This window comes from Athene cunicularia, assembly GCF_003259725.1.
Source record: "Athene cunicularia isolate RWA chromosome Z unlocalized genomic scaffold, athCun1 chrZ_part2, whole genome shotgun sequence".
Taxonomy (NCBI): domain Eukaryota; kingdom Metazoa; phylum Chordata; class Aves; order Strigiformes; family Strigidae; genus Athene; species Athene cunicularia.
This window is the reverse complement of record NW_020799143.1, coordinates 19,850,534-19,876,314: the sequence shown is the minus strand read 5'-3', so window position 1 is coordinate 19,876,314 and position 25,781 is coordinate 19,850,534. Positions and strand designations below refer to the sequence as shown.

The following is a 25,781-nucleotide window of genomic DNA, read 5'->3' as shown; positions in this document are numbered from 1 at the left end:
GCAGTTAAAATTAGAAAAGCCTTCTGATTAATCATTACACTAATTTCTGAACTAACTAACAAACAAATGTGATTAAACTAACGGCTGAAATTGGTTGTCTGTTTTAAAGCTATGAAAACTTCTACTGAGCATGCAATCTGAAAACTTCAAAGTACAGTTTATGGAGACAGCATGAAGAGTAACAAGAGGTGAAACAAGAGGTGCTTTCAAGTCAGCATTTTTTATTAATGTATCTGTATCAAAACATAACACTCTCCTGTCTTTGTGAGATGCCCGTATTGCATACAACTTGTGTGAAAAGTTGATGCAGTCCTAGAAGAAAGCATGACTGCCCTCCTTCAAAGGCCTATCTTGATAAGCTTTAAGGGTTTATTCTTCATTTCAATGGATATTTTGCCACCTTATGTTGAAGGGAAATAAGTTCCCAGGCTATTAAATGGTATTTTGAAGAGACACTCAACTAAAAGGTTTTTCAGTTATCTTTTGTGTTAATGTCAGGGTGATGTGGTATCACAGAATAGAAACATTCTGCCCATCTACAAATGCGTCTCCTACCTGTAGTCTAATAGAAAGAAAAGGAATGGAAAGGAAAAAAAAATGCAAGGGGCCATCAGGCAAAAGAAATAAGATGTCACAGGCATTATCTTCAAAAACAGTTGTACTTATATGCTTATAAAGTTGGCCAGCACTTTCCATCATAAAACCATATTTTATGATTCTGCCTAGCTTTAACTGCTTTAGCTAATTTTTCCATTCCAGACAAACAAGTACAACTTTTTCAGAAATGTATTTATTTTCACTTTTGCATATGAGAAAGACAGGACACAAGGCAACTGAGATCAATTTTCTTCCCTTTTTATAAGGAGGAAATTTTTCAGTCTGTCATTAGCAGTAAGTCACTAAAGTGTCAAAGACATACTCGGGAACACCTTAATAAAGACAACTTTTGCCATATTGTATGGAGAACTTGAAATAAACTGCTGAACTTCTTCTATGAAAAGGTGTATGGTACTTTTTACTGCTGCATGCATGAAGAGTGTTTTGAGCACCTGGACACTAAAGGTACAGGCTTTTGATGGCTCTCTAAGTATAAGATAAAATAAATTTAAGAGCTGCACACTAATCTGTTACATAACTTTTTTTCAGTAACAGAAATGTCTCAGTATTTCAGGCAATGATGGAAAGAGAAAAGGTGCATGCTGTTAGTTAACTATCACTCCTCATCCCACTGACATAATTGAAACATAGACATTTATCTTTCAGAAATCACTCCTAATTTGCCTTTCAGAATAGGAAGAAGGTGTAAGTCCAGGAACATCTTTAAGATAAAAGTTAATTAAGCTCACCTCTGAAAGTTTAGAGTAAGGAAATATCAGTTAGTGAAGACAGCTGCTGGTAATTTGAAAAGCCTCTGACATGTAAATTGGCTCTGAATTTCAGAGCCTCCATCTCTGACAGCTATTCTTTGAATTCCACAAACACTCTGACCATGCACTTCTTCTTTGCTGTATTTTACTCTTCTGGAGTTCATCAAGCATTTCAAAACACAAAAAGGTCAGGGGAACTGAAAGATTTAAAGCCTTCCAGCTTTTCATGACACTAGCATTATAGTCCAGCTCACTTCAATCCGTCAGCAATGAGCCTTTTCAGAATGGAAATTTAAGGAGAAAAGAGTTTCAGAGTATTTCAATGCAAGCCCACCACAAACATTTCTGGGCATACTAGCAACATACTGAGATTTTCTAAGAGATACATAGCACGGGAATTGGTTTCTAAATAAATAAGGAAAACAGTGGGGGCTTGGGTTTTTGGTGTGGGGATTTTTGCTTGCTTGTTTGTTTGTTTGTGGCTGTTGTTTGCTTTTTTTAATTCAAGAAAATGTCTATAGTAAAAATAAAAACTTCACAGTCTGCAAATTCTATGCTGCACATATTGTAAGAGTGGATATAAAAAGTTTTAAAAAGGTTAGAATAAATAGTCACAAAGTTTACATAAGGTTATATACATTTTAATAGGCTGTGCTTGAACAGCTTATTTTTGATAACCATCAATTTCCTTTCTCTGCATAACTATGTAATAAACATATTCCCTATGGATAAAGATGATGCACTCATATTAAGAAATAAATTACTTAGTCTTTATTATAAATTATGAATAGAATCTCAGGTATGGAACCTGTAACACGAACTAAATTATGTAGTTGGTGAACATTGAAAATTACAGGACTAAAGGACCTTTAAATGTTCAAATAATTTTCAAATATCTATGGGGAGAACAAGAATGGCATTTTAGGTAGCCATTGTTATCCATAGAAAAATATCTGAGTTGGCATTTATTTTTTACAAAACACTTCTTTATTTAAGTTTTTAAATGTTTTCAAAGATATCTCTCTTACACTGGAATATATTAATAAAGAGGAAAATGTGATATCTGAGACAACACAATGTAGTAACTGCTGGACAAAATATGTATTTTAACAGCAATTATCAGAAATGCATTTCATGCATCCCAGAGTAATGTCATATGTAATGCAGAAGAAATAAAGTTTTAGACTTGTTCATATATAAATGGTCTCTAATAATCTGGATGATGAAAAATATTTTCCAAACTGGCAATAGGTTGGGATGTTGTTCTAGGAACATCTGAAAAAAGACACATAAAGGAACTGTCAGAAGTTAAAAGCACGGGCAAGGAAAACCTCAATCTTTAGCCTTTTAAACACAATCCGCTACAGCTGAAAAATAATATGAATAAAGTTACTTCATATGGGAGAGATATTTGGATGTTAACAGTGCAGAAAGAGATGACAGAGTAAATGTGAAAAAAACAGTTATACAAATCTTCAGTGTGAGGTATCAGGAAAAATGCCACAGACTTGGGTGTTACATCACAGACAGGATCTTTTTTCTGAACATCCCTGTGCTGTAATGTGGTTACAGCACAGGACTGGAAGCTGTCTTGAGTAAAGGTCCTCAAGGCTAATGACTTTTTGCATAATTATGGGAAATTACTTAAAGAATAACTTGAAAACCTCTCATCTATTTCTCACAAATAAAATCAAGATGACAGCATTAAAACAAATACCTGGAACAGTTCACATCTCAGACACGCGCATCTTAAACTTAACAGTGTGGGTAATAATGATGTTGCCTTGACACTTTCTCTATATTTGTTAGCTGTTAGCAGTAGGCAGCTAATTTGTCACAACTGTGAAGTTTTGATATGACCCCTGCAAAGGACTGTGCTTCTATAATTTAATTACTATTTTACAATTTTGTTCTCGTGAGTGGGCAAATGAGTCTGAAAGTATAAAATAAATATGTCTTTTTTCTGTATTTTCTACCTAAGACAAAACAAACAATACCTAGAAAGTCTGATGGAGGCAATGAAATATGACACAGAATGAGAAATAGTGAACAAAACCAGCAAATAATATATTTAACCAAGTATATAGTTTTATGTATTAAAGAATGTCTTAATCAGTCTTAAGACTGATGTCTTAATATGTTTTAATCTAAGGTTAAATATTAATTCAGCCTCTTTTCTGGAGGGAAAAAGGCACTGGTGAGAAGAAAGATGAGTTTCAACAAGGCCAAGTGCCAGGTCCTGCACTTGCGCCACAACAACCCCCTGCATGGCTACAGGCTGGGAGAGGTGTGGCTGGAGCTGTCTGGGAGAGAAGGATCTGGGGGTTCTCATTGACAACCAGCTGAACATGAGCCAGCAGTGTGCCCGGGTGGCCAAGAAAGCCAACGGCATCCTGGCTTGTGTCAGAAATAGTGTGACCAGCAGAAGCAGGGAGGTGACAGTCCCCCTGTGCTCTGCACTGGTGAGGCCACACCTGGAGTGTTGTGTCCAGTTTTGGGCACCTCAATATGAGAGAGATATCGAGGTGCTGGAGCGAGTGCAGAGGAGGGCAACGAAGCTGGTGAAGGGCCTGGAAAATAAATCCTGTGATGAGCGATAGAAGTTGCTGGGACTGTTTGAGGAGGAGAAGGCTGAGGGGAGACCTCATCACTCTCTACAGCTACCTGAAAGGACATTGTAGGGAGGTTGGTGCTGGTCTCTTCTCACAGGTGATTAGTGACAGAACAAGGGGGAATGGCTTTAAACTGCAACAAGGGAGGTTCAGACTGGACATTAGGAGAAAATCTTTCACAGAAAGAGTGGTCAGACAGTGGAATAGGCTGCCTAGGGAGGTGGTGGAGTCACCATCCCTGGGTGTGTTTAAGGGTTGTTTAGATGAGATGCTGGGGGATATGGTGTAGGGGAGAACTTTGTAGAGTAGGGCTGATGGTTGAACTCGATGATCCCAAGGGTCTTTCCAACCTGAATAATTCTATGAAATATAATAGTTTAAAAGCCAGCAAACAGCACAATTTTCACCCAAGCTTTTTTTTTTTTTTTCCCATACAGCCTTCACTTTAACTGTACAGTAACCTACTTTAGGCAGGTAATCCAATACTTGTTCTCATTCATTAAAACAAATCACAGGTAAAAGCAGCATAGTTTAGTTCCTGTGCACTGGAATTAAACCTATTCAGCAGCAACATCAAGGCCAGTATTACCTTGGAACAGTATATTGCTACCTAGTTATAGCTAATCAAAAGGACTATTTAGTTTGCTTTTGAAAATGAAGAATATAGGGCTGCTTCGACTTCAAGGCTCCCCTCCCACATAAGTGAAAACCTAATTCAAGTTGGTTGAGAGACTGTGAAAGGATGCAAAACCATAGAACAAGGAGGATGTGCTCCAAGCAAATCTGGCAATCATTTTATGTATATGAGCGTGGTTGATCCCTTTTTCTGTGCAGCCCAAAGAACAGAGTAGCATGAACACTTGCGAAAAAACGAGTATCTGCCTGTACTTTTCTCATTCTTTATCTGTGAGACTAGACGGTTTTATCACTTCACTCATGACATACAGAAAAAAGAACAAATGAAAGCCCAATTTTAATTTGTTTTGGAGCAGGGCTAACAATGGTAAAGGGAACTACTGCATTACACAACTTAGGGAAGGAGATAGACAAAATCATGCATGTACTTTTACACAAGAAAAGTTCTTGTACTAACCTTGTAAAAATGGTTAATTCAGTTAATTTTTTACACTTGAAATTACTAGTTCAATAAAATAATTAAACTGTATCTTCTGAGTCTGCAACAGTCTCAGTGAACAGAACACAATCCTAGAACTTAGATTCTGCAGCATCCCAATAACCTTAATTATTTAACTTTTAATAACAATACAGTAACACTATTCTTGCACAAATAAAGGAATCTTCGGGACTTCCTAAGGCAATGACTAAAAATACCAAACACAATAAACCACATTCCCAGTACCACCTTCTTCTTGACTGGGACACTATCCCTCTCTTTTAACATTGCCAGCAGATGACTAAAGTAAACTGCATCTGGTCATTCAGTGTTTCAGGTACCTTTGGCTGAAATCCACTTTATCTCCACACAGTAGGAACACCTTGTTTCTTTTGGGAGAAGAAAGAATAAATGGGGGGTCTATGCCTCCCCCTCTGTGGTTTTCTGTGCAAGGCTGGTCTTGGCTGGCACATGCCAGTCATCTGTTAAAAAGCAACAGTTGATCTCCCCAGCAGTTCCTCCAGATAGGTCTCATTTTTCTGTTCACTATCAGCATATAGATAATGCAAGCAATACGTCCAACCACAGAATGGAAAAACGTATCTTTCTGTCAGAAGTGCTGACATCCAGCCCCTGTTTCAGTGTTCAGTGTTTACAACCAAATTATCTGCTTTACCATCACTTTTCTGCTGAGCCCTTCCTGTATGTCAACATAAGCACACTTAATACATATGGCATAGTGCACAACTACAGAGAACTGTTTCTCCCTTGACTCAGTTATTGCCATGGTTCTAAACGTAATACATGGGAATTGATCTTGAATCACTGAATGTTGGGCATTCTATGCTTTCATACTGATGTGTCTCTAATCTCAAAGACAGAGCAATCAGATGTCAGACACAGGGAAAAGCAGAGGGAAGGGATACAGGAAAAACACAGGACATAACACCTTCATGATTCCTTTGTCTATATTAACCTGTGTCTCAGAGGAGCACCTGTGAGTTGCTGAGCACCAAGGGTTAGTGGAGGAGAGTAATACCTGGAGAGCCAAAAAAAGGCCTATGGAAATAATCGCAAGGCAAATCCTGAATGTGGAATCTGCAGAGGAAATAACATCCCTGACTCTTCATATTCACATGCCACAGCCAATGCACTGTCCTCTAAAGTCTTAATAATTCTATATTCGTGTTTAAGCCTGAAAAATGATGCTGCTCCATGCCAGAGAAACGGTCTGGATACTTGCAGGCCCCAGCTGACTAGAAAATAACCTTAGCTAGCACATCAAAGACACCCTCTCTTTCTCTGTCCGTATCTTTACATCTCCATGAAAGCAACTTTCAGATCATTGCAAAAAAAAAAAAAAAAAAAAAAGACACAAAGGTCATCTTGTCATTTTCACAGTCAATGTGCTACACAGATTTCTAATTGAAAATATAGAACACCCCCAATCAAACAAACACCCAGATTTCTAATTGAAAATATAGAACACCCCCAATCAATGAAAAACCCAAACCTGAAAATATCTGTATGTCTTCATAAAAGGAAACCTCACGGAATCAGTAGATATGTTTCTAGATGTTGTCAGCAAATGTGTTACTTCATCAACAATTATTTTACTTACAAATTGCACTGATTTATCTGGAAAGGTGTAAATTTATTTAAGCAAACAAGCAAAAATATTTGCACCCAACTTCTTATACCATTTTAACACCGTTTATATCACCTTAATTTACCCTCGTTAATCACAAACTAAAATATTTCCATCTGATATAAGCAGAAAACTTAGAAAACAAGTCCTTAAACTAATTCTTCTCATCAACTATATGGAGAATAAGCATAGTTTAAAGTTTTGTTAATGTTTTAAGAGTCTAAAATTAATCCTAATTTGAGAATTTGGATTTGTTGAGAACAAAGGCCTCCGATTGCAAAGGAAGTTAGTGTCACTCCCAATATTACTTTACACAAATCAGAAACTCTTGGTATGCTTTATGAATGCTTCCTATTAACTTAAACTGCAAGTTTATTTATTAAGTTTCACTAATGAACTGTTATCAGTGCTTCTGCATATATGGCTATCTAAAACTGATGATACATTATAATTTCCAATATTTTTTAACAGATTTAGTGCAAGAACTGGGATACTGACACAATGAGTATTTTTGGCTAGGCCATGCATTTGCTATTCCTAGGAAAATCCACCCATATTTATCTAAGATATTAGCCTGAGAAAACACAGGCTTGGACACAATGATTCAAGCTTGCTAGAAATTTGCTGCTGAAAATTCCAAACGTACCACTTACAGTGAACTTGCTTGCACTTGAGAAAGCTCGTTGTGTACTGACTACATCATATGATCTGTACAGTAAGCATAAAGAAGAGCTTTGGATGAGATGCATATAGGGGAAGTAGTCTGTCATCTAGTTTTTGAGCTAAGGAAGAAAGTTATTAAGTAAACCCTTCAAATTTGCTTTCCCACATGCTTGCATTTCACCAACCTTTACTATAACTTTTATAGTCTAAAAATCATATTCTTGAAATACTCCTGTAGAGGTATCAATTGCAAATTAAATTGTTAAATTGCAAATCTGAGACTCAAGGGAACACCTTTACTACAAAGCCACAGCTCAATAATGATAACTTTTGGCATAAATAAAAAAATTCTACACTGTTTTCTTTGCTCTGTAAGCAAATCATCATATTACATTTGTAAACAAAGCCAGGAATAAAATTTCTAACCACAGTTTCTCAGCATTCCTGTATGAACTAGCAAACTGCATTTAAGCCAGTGAGAGGCAGGAATAGTTGTTCCACATTAGTGCTGTCCCACAATACAGGTCTGCCCTGTGAATTAAAAGACTTCACATTGCAGCATAATTGTTCATGAAGAAACTAAGTGATGGAATTTACTTAGTTAATGCTTTTAATCTATTTGATCTTACAGCTGGCAAGCTGATTTCTAAAATTTTTGAGGGACCTTTAACTGCTTTGGTGATACGTTTTCTATGTATTTGAAGTGTCCTATAAAGTTGACATCTGTAGATATCACAAATTCCTCTGTCAAGTCTATCTGCTGTTGCTACATGCAATACCTGAAAAGATATGAGTTAACAGAAGTGAAGAAGCAAAGAAATCTTTCTACTTTTCTTCAACTGTTTTCTACCTGCATTGCCCCACACTTCATCCAGTCACTTCCACTGCTACAGGTGTCAGTTATATGTTCCATTTCAGGGATCAAAGGACCAGCACAGCAACTGTGAGATCAGCAGTTCTGCAACAGCTCCACATTTGAATACTTCTCTGGAGCGTAAGTCCCTTATATCAGAACATGGCTACATATGCAGTGAGTAACTTATCACAGATCTTGTGGTCAACTTCACTGTGAAATCAGGCTCGCAGGAATAATGCTTCAGATATCTGTTACCATAAAGAACCCTTCCAAAGCTATTAGAATTAATCCTGGGAACTAGTACATTATTAAAAGGCTGGGTTAATGACCCCAGCAGGCAGCTGATCCCTCCTCCCCATTGGAATAAGGGAGAGCATGGGAAGAGCAAATGTGAGAAAAACTTGGCTGTTGAGATAAAAATAGTTCAATAAAGAAAGAAAAACTAAAAAGAAAAAAACACAACCAAGTGATGCATAGGCAATTACTCATCACCTCTCAGCTGCAGACCAATGCCCAGCCACTCTCCAAGCAACAGCTACTTTGGAAAAACTTCCCACCCCAAGTTTAGTGCCAAGAATGATATTCTGTGACATTTGGTATCTCTTTGGTCAGTTGGGATCAGTTGTCCCAGCTGTGTCCCCTTCCTGTCTCTTGCCCACCATCAACCTCCTTGCTTGAGGGGACAGTGTTAAAAGCAGAGAAAGCCTTGATGCTGTGCCAGTACAGTTCAGCAGTAGCTAAAACATGGGTTATCAACACTGTTTGCATCACAAATCTAAAACACAGCACCATATCAACTGCTGCAGAGAAAATTAACCTAACCAGATCCAGTACAACCTGGTACAACTACAACAAAATAAGCCATTAAAAATCCTTTATTGGTACAGCCCATGTTCATAGACCATCACGACTGACACGAATGTCTATGTTCTTTATCACCTTAAATTCATGGCCATGAGCCTGTTACAGATATAGTCTGTACTTAGGGTTTTTTCCATTCCACTTCTTCTGTTTCACAAGCTTTTGTATGACTGTCAGTCACTATTTATAATGATTCATGTTTTTCATCCAGACTGACATCAATATATATCAGCTGGCGAGATCTCAGGTGCTTTTACTTAAAAAATAGCCACATTAGAGCCCTATCTTTTCTGTGCAACGAAAAAAAGAAATGAAACTGAAAAAAGACCTTCTTAAAAATATTGTCTATCAGTTCTACTTTAATCGTACCTAATCAGAAATGAAAAATATCCTATGAATACATGAATGCAGATCTGGAGTTTGATGTTTAGACCTCCTTGGCAGGAAAAGTGGTCCATTGCATCTCCTAAAAACAGTCTGGCAGAATGCTTTTAGGGAACAAAGATATTCGTGCTTTCATGCAAGGCCGATACGGACAGATGCAAGGATCCTAAGGTCATAAGGCAAAACCACAGAAGCAGTACAGTGATGTGCAGGCAGATCATGGATGGGTCTTCACCCATTCTGCATACTCCATTTCTAATACAGGATGACTGCTGTGACAACATTTTAAAGAAATTAATATTTTATAACTCTGGGTCTCTGCCATATTCCAGCTCAGCTACATACTTCCTACTTATTTTGAATTCTGAGCACAATTTCAATTGTGCCGTGCAAGATATATAATGTACTTAAACCTAAATTTCATTTGATGCTGTTCCACATTAAATGGGCCTCTTATTTCTCTATAGAGCTGCATTGCAAAGATGAATGAGGAAATTGTTGAAATAAGTTCAAGTCCTACTTTTATCTGTGTTGATAATTGTTTTTTTTAATGAAACTGATATCATTGATTCGGCAGGAGTAAGATTTGCTCCTAATTGAAAAAGAGGTTTCAGCATATGAAGCCTAATTCTCACACACTCACTACACTGCAGAACAAGTTAGGAGCTGTGCATCTGATGTTTATGGAGTATTAAGAAGCATACTGAAGGGATGTAAGTTTGGGCTGAAAGAAGAAGTAACACATACCTTCTCATTACACTCTCTTTGGCATTCTGATGCTTCTAGCCAACAGCCTCACCATCCCACATTTGGAGAAGTAAACAGGGCATAGTCTCTACCTCAGATTGCTAATCAGAGATCTGATTGCTTTGGGTCTCTATAGCAATACAAATAATTTTCAAATCAGGTTAAACTTTCGTAGCATAGACTCCATCGGTGCAATCTACATCGATGATGGATAACCACTACTTTACTTCTACATCTGAATTTCTCTACCTTGATTGCTTTCCTTCAGGAAAAAAAGGTAACGTCTTAAAGAGAGCAATCTGACTTTGCTTAAAGTGTCAAATGTAATAATTTGACTGTGTATCTTCAAGAAAAATTACAAAATCACAGTAATGCAGAACAAGGCTAGAAAACAATAAGCCTGCCTATGGAAATAAACCTATACAAATCCGTATTTTTTCATTTGTAAGAAAAAGCTACATCTGAGTTTTATCCTGATAACACCTACTAATGTCATTAAGACATTTCCTTATAGCATAACTTTGCAGAGTTCAACTGTTAATAGCATGTTATTTAGAAAGATGCTTCAATTAAAAAAGCTTTTGACACTGGATTCATAACTGTTTTATCAAACTTGAAAATAAAAGTCTGCTTTTGATGCACAAGCATTAAAGGAGGAATCGATATTATACTTTGTGCATGTATGTGTTGACTGAGAAATCTCAGTGAATCACATTCTGTGTTTGACTGAGCTGACTACTGTGAAATCAGCTGGCAAAACCAGTTACTACATATACTGCATGGATCCACTCTTTAAATTTGTTTAATATGTACAATGTCTCAAAAGGGGACAACATGTAGTATTTGTACTCTCAAATTCTACTTGGCTGTAGATCTGTATTTATAAATGTATGCAACTTGAAACTGGTCTACCATTTTACTGAATCAAAACTTGCCTACTGTAGTTGTAGGCTCTCTTCTAAATTCAAAACCTCAAAATTCAGATGCATACTTAGAGGAAACCAACTCTGGGGAAAAAAAAAAAAAATCTGAAAAAACCCTTTCATTTCTAACTCTTCATTAAAAAGGCATTCAGAAAAGTGAATGCCACAAATACAGTAAGCTTACATTCGTCCTATTGTTGACTTTGAATTGGAAGGGAAGATCTGACTCATTTTTATCAATTATTTACATAAAAGGACTAGAAACAGTTGCATAACGCTTCAGAATTTAATTTTGTGAGCTCATTGTCTGGTACTTCAGTAATTAGACACAGAAAAAGGCTTTCCTGTAGTGTTGTGGTTAAATGTTTTGAGAACATGAGAGTGTCATACATTATAGTAAGGAAGAGAGCCACTCCTCAAACACCAGTTAGGCAGTGAGAAATACCACTCAGCGACCAATAACAAGGTAGTGAAAAAGGGCTATTTTTTTCATCTTTGAGCAACTGGAATTCTGGCTGAACTTTGTTTTTGTTTATTCCACTGTTTATCTTCTCTCACTTTCAATGACTACTCAAGGAAATGTCTTTCCTTTGGCTCTCAGAAAATTATAACTCATACTACTTATGGATTTCAGAGGGGATTACATGATAATATAATGAGCAGATTAGAAGAATTTACCAAAAAGACAATTTTTGGCAATTCAAAATAACTTTCATTAAGGTATTTTCTACTGGATTCTACTGGAAGCTGGAACCTGGATTAAAAGGCTACTGAATCAAGCCCTATAGTCTAATGAATTTTTCATTGTCAATATGAAATGCTCTCTCAAGGGACTGACCATGGACACCACTGATAAGGGTGCTTGTCACACACAGGTGAGTGAATCAGCTTGACAAAGACTGCCTTTCCTCTAGCTGAGTCTTCAGCTACGAGCAATTCTGGGGTCCTACTTACTCTCAAAAATCTTCAGGTGAACACACATTTTATTCTGAAGCAGGAACATGAGAATTTAAAAACATCAACACTTAGCTTGTTTTTTGTTTTAATGCAGACCTTGTCTCTTCCCATAGGTTAAAAACCAATTTACATTAAAAGAAAAACATTACCAAATGTCCTACGTGGTAGAGATTCATGCTGTAAGTTTCTATAATATTTTTCTTTGAAGGAAAAAGTTTTCTTCTAAAAAATTTTGAATGCATGCATCGTCTTTCAGTCCTTCCTGAGAGAAACAATGGATGTACGATGATTACCCCAGAGGTGTGGCCACCTGAAGGACAGGTGTGTTAATTGGGTAACAGCACACAGGGACTCTAAGTAACAATTAAACAGAAAATGAAGAAAAATATGCTCTAAATGAATCTGTAAAATGATCCTACTTTAGCACAGTACAATTCTGCAAGCTGCAATTACCTCCCTCATTTCCACAATTTTACACTGGGACCTTTAACTACAGCAACTGGCAAGACACACAGACCTAATATCTCATGATCTCCATGCTGCATCATGTCCTTAAGCACTTGGTTGGGTCACTAGCTTATAATTAACTTGGAGGCTAGCTGATGAAGCATTAACACCACTCCTTGTAAAATGTGGCAATCTCACTGTAAGCTGACACACACTGAACCCTACTTCATTATTAACATCTGCTAAAATTGCAGCACAATAGGATATGGCCATATGGGCAATGGGTTTAAAATCAGAGTAGAACCAAAACACTATAAGTCAGGATTGCAACCTCTGACTGAAGCTTCTGTACCAATGACCTCTGACTGGTTTGTTACTCAGTCTCTGCTTTTTATAAATGAATACTTCAGCAGTACAGAGAAAACAATCCAAAATCTGCAGTTTCTTAAGAATCCTAACCAAAGTCCATTAAAGTTGCAGTAACACCAAGACACAATAGACACCTGACATTGTCATTGTTACCTGGAATTAACACCACCATGCTCAGTGTAAGCATTTGATCTATTGATCTGATATACATATACATATGAAGTTAAATATCTACTCTAAACTACCTTCTTGTTAAGGAAGATTTATCTGCTATCAGAGATGCTTTGCTGGCATCAGACAGACTGCACTCTGTCAAATAACACCAACACTGGATCCTTTGCATTTTAAGCCTCCAGACGCTGGAGAAAGTCAAGATGAGAAGTCAGAGTACAGAAAAAGAGCAGACACAATAGAGATTCCCTCTGAAAAAAAAAAAGCCTTTTCCTGAGAGCTGATACCTTGCTCCAACTTATCTCCAGCATTCTTCCATAGCTTAATCACTGGCTTTCCCCACAGGTGTGAGCCTTGAGATCTGCAGTTCAGTCCTGTTTGAAAGCCTTGAGCAGGCTAAAGTGAAAAAAGCAGTTGACTAGTCTAAAAAATCACCAAGGTCTTTTTTTATTGTTCAGACTAGTCACCTGACAGCAGGATGGTTTTTTACACAAAAGATAAGGCACAAAGATGGTACAGCAGTGCTTCTTAGTACAGCTTATCTTCCCTTCAGTTTTGTCGGAAGCACACGATACAGACAATTTTAAAGCAATAGCAACAGATGCACACTGGCAATCCAAATACATTAACTACATAGACAGATACCCCCAATTGCCAGCACTCCTTTCTAACTCACTGCTGCTGTGGGAACCTTTTTGAGATGATCTTTCAATCCAGCAATGAGAGACTTCAGGCTCTCTGTGTCTGACTGTGCTCAGTTACTCAGATATCTGCTCTGAGTAGTGTCACAGCAGTCAATGAAGCTTTTTAATGTTACTTTATTGACCATCATAGGAGGCCACAGAAGCTGATCTGTCAAATACCTAATATCCATTCTGATTACATGATTCAGAACTACTACAGATCAACATAAGGAGACAGAGAATAGATGTAAACCTGTTCAGATATTGCAAAGTTTACACATAGGGAGCTTGTGTTTCTTATGATTTTTGAACAGCAGTAAGTGTTGTCTCCCAAAAATCTTACACCCATTAAAAATAATTAAGTTAATAAAATAAGTTATTTATGTAGTGGGATGAATCACTGAAAATGTTGAAAAGGCATCCAAAGAGTGACTCAGTATCTCCAAAACCTCCAAAACAGAAATGACAGCTTACTTTTACTTTTTCTTACAGAAGTTTAATAAGAACTTTACTAAAGTCAACTAGCATTATTTAAAGGAGTTTTTTTTAAAAGGTCCTCTGTTTCATAGAAGTACCTGTTGGCAGAATAAGACCTAAGCTCTGAAATATCATCCCTGAAATTTCTCATGAAACAGAAAAAGTTATTTTTGTTTGGTCAAAATGGCAAACTGTTTTAATACTATGAACATTTCTGGTTTATTTTTAAGGCTGTGCCATGGGTAGAATACCATTTCAAGTGATCCCACCTGCATTCTCTAAGAACCTGTGACAGATAGTGTCTAGTTGTTTCAACATAGATGTTTACAGGTAATGGTGGAATAACAGAAAAAGAATAAAGTAGTGATACTCAGCAGTAAACCAAAACAAGATGCTTTGCATAGCAGAAATGACTTCATTCACAGCTGACTGCTGTCTTTAGCCTCTGAGCAAAAAGAAGCTCTAGTATAGGCCTGTGCCATTTACAAGCTTCATGACTTGCTGCCAATTTGTAGAAACCGAAGTAAACTTTTGGCAGGACTCCTACATACCATAGTAGTTAAAGAAACTATCATCCCACCCTGATTTTGACTACAAGCCTTGAAAGATTAGTCTAATGTTTCTGTCTACCCTTGTGTTTTCCTTAGCTAATAGAAGATTTAATGTAAAACTTCAAAAATACTATTTTGGAAAGTGCCACTCTGGTTATCTACAGTCACTCCACAAGCACCCAGTTAATCTTTTTCTCATTCCTTTTTCCTCACCGATAAGCCTCAGCAACATAAAGCTTTCACTACTAATTAAAAGTAAAAAGCTAGCAAACAGAACCAGTACCCTGATGTTTCACAGCCGCATGCAGAGCTGCAGAGAGATACCTGCTTATTTTTACAGCAATTCTTTTTACTCTATCATTCCATCCCTTCAGGTTGGGTTATAAAACGAGGCAAAATAAACTACATCATTTCACGAAATGATGGTACATTTGTACATCTGATCTTTACTGGAAGACACAAATCACTGTTATGCAATGTTGTCCAGTTGCTATAGCAGGAAGCTGGAATCAACCAAATTGATCTTGCATATTAGTAAGCCTTTGCAAACCATGGTTTTCAGAGCATTCAGTGGTTTTAGTTACCTCCACTTCCAGGCACAACTTGAGTATCTAGTACTGAATGACCACATATGCTGGATAATCAGAATTTCTGCCCAAAATTCTGAAGATATTTTAGACACATAAAAATATAGACAGGCTACTAGTAGTGCTTTAGTACTAGTAGTGATTTAGTACTAGCACTAGTAGTGCTACCTATGTAGCCTTTCAATTCTTATTGAGTACAGCAGGAACTAGGGAAGGAAGACTGACTGCCCTAAAAGTTGAAGGTGCTTAGGTACTGCTTACCAGGCTTAGTGTACCTGCTAATTGGAAATGCTGAGCCTCTACGAGGAGGTTAGTCTGCCAAGTAGTCTTGCACTGAAAGCATGCTTCATGTATCCTCTGTGTCCAAAAGCTGGATCTACACTGATGCTGTACCTCCTTATAACCTGACAAAGCTAAGTACAGCACAGTATCTGCCCTCCCACCACCACATCTCACCACAGGACCTTAGGGCTTGGGCAGTGAGAGTATTCACCAGGGAGGCAGGGTATGGAAATTCAAATCACCCAGCCCTAGGAGACCAATTAATCATTCTAGTTTTAGATCTCATATAAAATTCTTAACTAGCAACAAAACAGAAAGCAGCTTTCCTTCTCTGGACACGTTCTTTAAGAAAGTGAGGACTACAGTACCCAGCCAGAGAAGATTCAGCTGTGATTCACAGCTAGAGGTGTGGCTCCTTGCAGCACCAAAGAGGGAAAACCCCTGAAAGGGCACCTAAACTGGAAGGCCTCCAAGTGTACCCCAGCCATGCCCTGACTCCAAGGAAAGGAGCATCTTCATGCAAATGAGCCCGGATATGTCCCATACAGTGTATGTGGCAATAGGGTTTGGTGAACAGCAGGGGAGAGGGACATGTGATGCAAACCAGCAGCTCAGCTGAGGAGTATTCACAGAGGACAAGGGTGACTGTCACATCTTTTCTCAAAACTCCTTGGAGGCCACTGCTAACAACAGCTTGTCTGTCACACTCAGTTTTTTGGACAACAGTTGTAGGCACTTGGGGCACTGTCATACAGTCACCTCACTTCAATAAAACCGACATTGTCAGTGAGAGGTTCAGGCCATGCTTCATTTTTCCCACTTGTGACTGTCTCATTCTCCTCTGACCTCAGGCTGAGCTGAATGAGGTACCTGCCTGACCTGGTTGAAAATGCAATTTGTTGTTGCTCTTGTTGGCAGCACAGTTTTCAGCATGATTCTCTCTGGAAAGCTGCACAAAGACTGAGGAAAGGAGGAAAAAGCATCCATGAGGTAAGGAGTCGTGGTGACCAGCCTTTTGTGGTAACAATGCAGCTGCAGTTTTGCTCTTCCAACACTTTATATGGGGCTATAATACAGAGACCTAGTTCAAAGCTAGGGTTGATGCTGAAGTGATCAGTCATATAAATCAGTTGTTGCAGTATGCTGAGTGGCAATGCCTACATACTCTGGGCTGTAAGCAGTTTATGTTCCTATGTTCCTACTCCATTTTCAGGTAACTAGCATCTTTATAAACCTTACTTGGTGTCCTGAGACCTCTCATAAGCCCAATGAAAGATTTCTCTTATTAGCCACCAAATATATACAGCACATTCGTAAATTCTTTTCTACATCAGTGACAGGACACCTCTAAAACTGAAATAATAATGGCATATCAAATTTCTCAATTGTAAGAAAAATAAAAAGTTTTGGAAAGAGTAAGAATTAATAGACTTTTATTAACTCTTCTGTTTCAGTGAACGTGTGTCTTGGGGATATGTCCTAACAACTTCAGTGTAATATCAGCATTTTCCGTACAAGCATCTAGCTCTGAAATCCTCAGCTTGCTGCTAACTTAATTGAGGTAACGCAGCAACCAGGTCTATCTCACAATTGTTCCACATTAGTGTTTTCTTTTTGCTTAAACTAGTCATCATGTGCAGAATGTTTACACATTTCAAAACAATGGGTTTTACTGAATTTCTCTTTATTCTCTTATGGTACTCTTCTTTTAGGAGATTGATAGTGAAGAAGAGGCAGATAAAATTCAGCAAACTGAGCCTCTGTGAAAATAGGCTGAGAAAGATACGCCTAATGGGAAAAGGCAAAGAAACAGCTCTTGCATGTACTCGTTTCTAGACAAAAATAGTTGGCAGATGTAAACAGCATCATTTTAAAACAACTGAATGAGAACATATGCCATAATTGCAGTCCAAAAAAACTCCTATTATTATTCAAATTAATGCCAATATAATATTTTTCTATCTTAAACGGTATTTCTAGTCATCACAACCAAGATGTGTGTGTGTGTGTGTGTATCCACATTTAGTTATATAGCTTCTAAGAGCCAAATCCTTACATATTCCTCATCTTGGTCTACCAGGCAGGATCAGACTGACTGACCAAAAAAGTACTTGGCAGAATTCACCTCATCTTTCACAGTTATTTCACCCGATGGCTGAAAGTAGTTATGACAGCTCCTTGAGATTCATTGTAAAACACGAGTGGATATATGTAACAGGCAGCTATGTGTAAGAAGGTACTGCTCTGCCTGTCCATACATGGTTCCCTGCTGTTATGAAGACGGCATTGACCAGGAGAGGATTCTCCCATTACAATGTGATCCAAAGCTGCTTGAATTGGTTTCTCCAGTCAAACCAATGTTAAGTTTTACTGCTGATTCCCAGCTTGCACCTGCTGCATTCTTCTGGAGAAAGTTTGTGACATTGTAGGGAAGAGACAACACAAAGCCAAACATATTTCAGTTCTGTAAAGGATGAAGTTTCACCTCTTGTAATCTCTCTTCTGCAGGTAAACAATACTAATGCTTTCCACAATGAAAAAAAGCCAGCCAAACCTCAAGTAAACAAAATGGACAGTCAGCATGTTGACATGGAGTAGGATTCTCCTTCCTCTAATTCATGCAGTTCCACAGAAAGGTATTTCTTTCCGCCAAGTACCTGATTATAAAAATGTTAACAACAAATAACTGCCCTCAAATACCCATGGGGGTAGAAAGGTGGCATGCTTCCTGAGGTGAAGAGTCCTTCCCAGTGTCTCCCCCAGCCTTCACCACAGCACATCCAAAGAGCAGAGCTGGAATGACAAATATCAGGAAGCAGAGCTCTGAAGGAGAAGTATGTCATTCATGGAGATATATCCAACCACTCACGTGACACAGAAATTATAATCCAGCAGAATTGCCACTTCTGGGTTTATAAGGTTTCTATCAAACCTCCACATGTAACACCTCCATTACTTTAAAATACATTATTAGAGAGGAAAAAAAAACCTCCATTAACTTGTCTATTTCTTCAATACACAAAGACTTAAAAGTTCAAGGAAGTCAGAAGCCAAAACAGTTGTCACACATAATAATCCCCCAGTAACACAATGAGATGGTATCTGAGAAAACTAAACCACCTCTTATACTCTGCATCCCAAAGGGTTTGAAAATGGTTCATTTCACATGACCAGAACTCTCAAACTAACTTTTATGTGGTTTTGGGTGGCTTCAAATGCTTTCAAAGAGTGTCATGCAGTGTGTACAGAAGAGACATAAATATGTATTTCACAAAGATTTAAATGCAAATCACACTGCTTTATAAGAAATCAAGTTTCCTAGACTTTCATAGAAAAACTGGTAGTTTTTAATTAACAAACTAGACTGAAAATTTCATGAATGCTGTAATGCCTTACTTGTTCTCGTTGCTGGCATCATATCGAGGCATAGGGTCAAAATCATTTCCATTGACATCAAAACTGGCCTGTGAATCCTATAGCCAACAGGAGAAAGAAAACCAGTTTCTCATTAATTAGCCATTGAATCATCTGGCCTATACATTCTTCAGCAGGTTTCTACAAGAGAGTAATTAGGTTAACTAACATTCCTGTGGTTTTATGATGATTGCATGTTTTAGGAAAGGATTATATATTTAATAATTATGGGATTTACATATTTTATTTTATTTTCCAAAAGGGAGAAGGATAACAAATACTTTGAAAAAGCGTATTTCCAGTGTCAGAGCGGAAACAGAAAGTGGTATTTAAAGACTCGAGAAAATATTTGCATGATGACTGAAATTTTAGTCATGGTTTCAAGGAATAAGAATAATAACATTTTCTTAAGAGTACTGTTATAAAAATACAGCTTGAAATACAACATAAACTGCATTGCCATTTCCCTGGGAGTGTAACTGTTCCAAATATTTGCAAGGTATCTCTGTATTTTTGTTCCATATTTTACATTTACCAGGATTCTTACAGCTGAAAATAGTTTATAGAGTAAATAATTGTTCATTTGTATGGTTCCCATTAATCGATGCAGTAGCATGCGGTGTGTTGATATGGCAAGCAGCTCTTTCTAATCTCTTCTTTGTTCAAAACCAGTTACCACATTCACCTCAAATATTCCCGTTTGCAGCCACACCAGCAAAAATCTGACATATAGAAGGCATTTGTCATCAAAGAAGCAATATGTGGGGGGGAATTTCTTGTTGGTGTGAGGAAAGGGAAAGAGGAGGTGGTAAGGAAATAAACTGATTTAAATTCAGTGGAAGGACAGTACTGGGATGACATGACATGTGACACAATCTGGGTTATTCATTGAGGAGGTAATATTTGGTTTGTTTAAATAATTTAAGGTATTAAAATGAACAATGTGGCATGCATTAGGATTAAGCATACATTGACTAATAGGGCAATTCCCCGTCACTTGTGTTTGTAGAGTCCTCCTCATGTATTTCAAAGCTGAGTTCCACATGCAACATGGGGAAGGATATGGATGCAAGTATGGCTAATTTAAAATAAACAGCTTTAAACTATGGACATGATGTAGATTTTGATAGGTTGTTAAAGATGTTTTTGCCACCACCATCTCTTCAATGCTCTGTCAAGATGATACGCTCACTGGCAAAAAGCCTGTGTTCAGGGCTTTTTTACAAGATCTAGATCTGTACTGGGACTGAGGTTATACAGAATCACAGACTCATTCAGGTTGGAAAAGACCAAGGGGATCATCAATCCAACCATCAGCCCTACTCTACAGAGTTCTCCCCTACACCATATCCCCCAACGGCTCATCTAAATGACCCTTAAACACATCCAGGGATGGTGACTCCAGCTGCATGAATTAACTGAAAAGCAGTGTATTCCATTTCTAAGTTCTGAAAGTGTGAGCATATTAAGTTAAATTACTAAAGAAAAAGCATCCAATGGTTGGTTCCAGTTGTTCAGAAATTCAGAACTCAGCTACAAGAGGCATCCAGATATTAAATACCTTCAGATGGAACATAGTCTTAACTAAAACAATACAGATTACCAAAAATTGTCTTCTTTCCTCCTATTGGTGTTAACGTTTGAGGAAACTCTTGTATGATTCTTCATCTTTCCTTCCTTCCCTCCCTCCATCTCTCCAGAAGCAGCAAATCTATTTGGAGTAATAATAAAGCAGCAAATCTAGACTCCTGTGAACACTTACATAATTCTGCATCAAGTCTGGGTGGTTTCTTTCGATGCCATCATCCAGGATGGTGACCACAACATTCTTTCCAGTGTAACCTCTCTTCCAAGCACCTACTATATTCATATCTGATTGGCAATGGTGGGTGTTATCACTGCAGTGCTGGAGAGAGAAGAGGAGATAAAGATGTTGGATGTTGCAGATCAGCGAACAGTGTGGGGTTGAGATATTATCCTACTTAATGGCAATGGTGGGTGTTATCACTGCAGTGCTGCAGAGAGAGGAGGAGATAAAGATGTTGGATGTTGCAGATCAGTGAACAGTGTGGGGTTGAGATATTATCCTACTTAACATTAACATTACCATTTAAATCAGCACATGAGCATATTGATTTGAATAGTAACTATGCAAGATCAACACCTTCAGACAGAAAATAATTTAAAAAGAAATGCCAAATTAAATGAAAATTGATGGTCCTGCTTATTTCTCTGATTTTGTGCTAATAGGAAAAAAAAATGTCCAGGCACAGTGAACCACTAGAAGCCATGTGTAAAACAAAGCAACTCTTCCTGGCTGTTAAGCATGCTCATTTGAAATGTACATTTGAATTATTTGATTTTTGTCAGAAAAACAAACCATATGTGGATAAAAGTAGACAAATGCCTGTGCAGAAATGGTCATGGAAAAAACTCTTGGTTTTTGGAGCTTGTGATGTACAATTTCTTGACAGAATGTCTGGAAACGAATCCAGTTTCATTTTTATCTACAAAATAAGACTTTTGGCAGGTTTTGTGCAATATCAGCAGGAGATGAGCAGCAGTTAAGAACCTGTAACCAAAACAATACCCTGAAAAAACTTGCAGCTTAGGGTGTCTGATGAATTGTAGATAGTTAGATTGAGAGCAGGCTGGGGTACAGCTTTCAGAGCAACCAGGTCAAGTGTGGTGGAGAAATTTTAGGATACATTAAAACTGAAAGCCTCTTCCTTGATATGAATGCAGCCAGCTCATGTGAAGAAATCTGGCTTGCCATGGCAATGAGACAAAAACCTCAGACATCATGTATGCCTCATTAGCGTCTCTCTAACCCTGGTTTGAGTGGTTCTCAACCTGTGGTCTGTGGACCCCTGAGGGGCTGCGACATTGTCACAAGGGGACTGCAAAGGCTCAAAGCAGGAGTGGGGAACGTCCAGCCCGGAAACATTTGGTCTGGCCCAGGGCAAACGCTGCACCTCCTTTTCCCACAGTCCCCTCTCCTCAATGTTCCTCTCCCTGCCACCCCTCTCCCTGCACCCCCTACCTGTCCTGACACACTAGTATATGCTGTGCTAGTATGGTTGATGGGACCTGCTTTAACTAGGCATTTTTTTTCTCTTAAAAGACATTTTCTTAACCCAACGGCCCTTCTTTAGGGCCACAACAGGGCTGGAATCTGCTCCTCCAAGTGGTGTCCTTGGACCTGTAAACAAAACTATATGATGACTGAACAAAGACAAACAAGGGAGGGAGGTGAGAAGAATTGTAAAAACTTTTCAGCAAATTTTAATGTAAAAATTGGCATCAAATTCATGATTAGAATGTTAAAATACCATAAGATTGACATTTGAGCAAGAAGAGTGTTGATGATATTATTTTAAATTATAATAGGAGTGTGTGCATTAACAGATTAACTTAATTCCCCTTCTCTCCAAATTTGAAGACCCCGTATGAGAAAATGGAAAGAAATATTTGATGCAGTCTAGTGCTTTAAATCTTTAATTAAGTCTTGGTGGTCCGCAGCCACAAAAGGTACTTAAAGGGGGTCTGTGGTGAAGGAAAGGTTGAGAAGCTCCGCTCTAACCTATACACAGAGCCCTCCCCTGCAAAGTGAGTTCAACAAGCCCCTCATTGGCACTGCATTCCTTCAGCTCCTCCAAGTTCAGACAGAGCAACAGGCAAAAAATTAAAAAAAGAGCAGGTGAAGGAAAGTGCAAAACTAAAAGGTGAGATGAAGGAAAAACAAATTGAAAAAGAAACTTGTATCACGTGAGCATGGTCCACCTCACACCCTGCCCCACTGCCTCATGTCCCCACTTCAGCCTCATGTTTTGTCACTCTGCAATTTGTAAGGAGTATAAATACATTCAGAGAGATACACTCTGCCTTAACTTAGTCCATCCCTCTCCTCCTGAATGTAAGCACACTTAAGAACTGTTAGCCATATTGGGTGAAAACTGACATCAGATTACTATTAAATCATAATTTTCCTCCTCCTTTTTCTCCATTTTACCTCTCCGTACTGTAATACACAAACCAGAGGATTTAAGTGGGATAATTTGCTATGATGAAAGAAAAATTATATTATTAGGCACTGTATATATGTACATAGTATGAAGTCTCTCTCATGGTCTTTCCCTTGTGTCTGCAAATATTTCTCCCTCTCTCTCCCTGTCCATCCATCCACACACAAAGGAGCTTGAAGGACTTCAGGGACCAGTTCCAAGGAATGTACAAGGCAGGCTTAATGCCTTTGTTCTATATATTGCTTGAAAATGGTCATGCTGCTGGCTTTATGAAATTAATTACAATCCAAACTTCCCATCTGTACACTGAATGTAACAGTCATACACAGAGGCTTTCTAATGTACAAACAAGGGGGTTAAAAGTGTATAATGCTTCCAGATGCCTTCGCATTTTTCAACAGTATTACTGAATTAAGCATCAGAAAATACTTGCAAAAGCTATTAATATCATCATTCACATTTTGCTGATGTGAAGACAAGGAGACAAAAAGGAAGAAACACCAACCTGCAGTCACAGAGTAAATAAACCCAAGAGAGAGCTGGAATGGGCAATCAGGATTTCTGTCTCTGACCTCCAGTAAAATTTACTGGGCCATTACACTGCCCCTTTATCACCTTCTCTGAAATGCCAAATGACCCTTTGGCTGCTTTGCTGACCGTCTTGTCCTCTCTTCCTATGGGATGAGCTTGTTGTTTTGCTTCCTTGCCAGTCAAACCACTCAGGCTGAGCAAGCATATGGGTTTTTAATCCCCATTCTCTTGCAAGCTGTTTGGTTCTGTGCCAAAAGTTCACTGCTTTTTCCCTTAATGATGTTGGCACAGTCAGTTGCCCTCACTTACCTTACCTGAACTTCTTCTTTTGTGGTGGTGGCTGAAGAGAGGTAATTCATCAGTTGCTTTGCTACATACATGCAGATAAACACAAGACAAGAGACACTTCTTGCTCTATGGTGTGCTCTGATGATTCTCTCAAGACATGTGCCAGGTCAAATTGATACTCAAATTATCTTGCTCTGCTCCAAGACTGGGCAGAAAGCTAGTCTAAACAAAATCTTTCTGCATAAAAGAAATTCCAGGGGTAAAGCAGGCATAACTGCGTGCTCACTTATAACTTTGGACCGCAGCATATGTAATATATGGATACAAAATCCAAAGACAGCAAAGAAGCATCCAAGCAGGACAAGTTCAGCAGCAGATGAAGGGTTCAGTTCTTCTGGTTACAAAATAAAATTTATTCTAAAGTCCTATTAAAAATAGCATCTTTGTTTTCTATTCCTCTCTATTCCTTACTTTTCCTCCTCCTCTCAAATCTTTATCTATTCTTTTGTCTCCTTGCTCCTAGCCTTGTTCTTCTCTTCCAGTACTGTCTTTTACCACTTAAATCCCAGGTTTTTTTGGTTCAACATCTCATCTCAGATTCCCATATTTTAACCACAAACTATACCTTTTCCCAGATTAGTGTATAATTTTCTCCAGATTAATCTGATTGTGCATTTTTCTCTCAAAGCACTCAGATTTGGCTTTTATTTGGCTTTTAAATCTTGAAGAGCAACTACTTTTCAAATACTATATAATAAGGTCTAGATAGGCTGTTCCACATTGGTCATTGTCTAAGATGTCATCTATGACTTGGTTTCACTTGCACTCTTTCCTGTTTCTGTAAATTTCTCCTTCCATCAAAAACATTTATTCTAAGGAATTTTCCATTATTGGGTTCCATTATATAATTTTTCATTAACCATGTGCTGCTGCTTTACCACCTATCCAAATGACATTGTCACCTTCTTAGGAGAGGGCTGTTTTTTAATTAATTTGGAAACACTGTTTCAATTTACAGTGTCACTCAAAAAATAATAAAACATGTCATGATAATAAAAAAACTATGTGATCCAGAGTGATGGAATTTTATATCAATGGGCAAGTAGTGAATTTCATCACTCATTTTCAATCTATTTCTCCTGTTATCTTTTTTTTAGAATAAAACCAAACTTCACCATGATAACATACAAAAACTGTGTCCTTGCAAGATTTTATTAGATCTGCTGATCTTTGAACTGTTGTCTTCTTAACAGGTTAGTCTACAGACTTTTTCCCCTTTCCAAGCAGATAAAGTAGTTCAGAAATTTGCTGCATTTGTACCATGACTAGACAACTGCAGTAAGCCAGCACTATTCAACATACATTGTTTTCATCTATTGCCTGGAGGATATCATCAAAAGGAAAAAACAACCTCTCACCCAGTTACATAGAGTAATTTTATTGAGATTTTTAAAAGGTATTCAAAGATTCTTTGGACTGTTTAAATGGAAAATGTTAATGATACCTCCATTAGTATTTAAAAGAAACCATCTGAAAGACTCTTGAAGTACACACAGGGAGGAAGAGGACTATAGTAAGAAAAATTTCAGATACTGAACTTTTCTCATACTTGAAATTCAATGCTTATGAGCATAAAAAGACAAAAGAATCACTCAGACATCTTTGAACAGTCAGCTTGGAAGCCTGTTTTTGTGCAATTAACAGGTAGAAATAACATTAGTAAGATTTTCTGTTTTGATGTTTGCATGATGCTTTCAGTATCTCAGACATGAGCCTGGATTCTCTTAGTGATTTTGTGAATTTCTTTGTTAAAATTCACTTATG

The 25,781-nt window shown here is 37.9% G+C and overlaps 1 protein-coding gene across 4 annotated transcripts in view; it reads right to left on the bottom strand.

The window, feature by feature from the left end:
* The window catches only part of PCSK5 (proprotein convertase subtilisin/kexin type 5), a 245,810-nt gene that overhangs the window by 150,907 nt on the left and 69,122 nt on the right, over window positions 1-25,781 (bottom strand). For 3 of the 4 annotated variants that reach the window (XM_026866351.1, XM_026866353.1, XM_026866354.1), the window contains exons 4-5: window positions 20,876-21,019; window positions 19,096-19,172 (exon numbers count right to left, since the gene is read on the bottom strand). In XM_026866351.1, the coding sequence (XP_026722152.1) occupies window positions 19,096-19,172; window positions 20,876-21,019 (221 nt within the window). The remainder of the gene's footprint in view (window positions 1-19,095; window positions 19,173-20,875; window positions 21,020-25,781) is intronic. The other variant, XM_026866352.1, reaches the window with a different exon arrangement.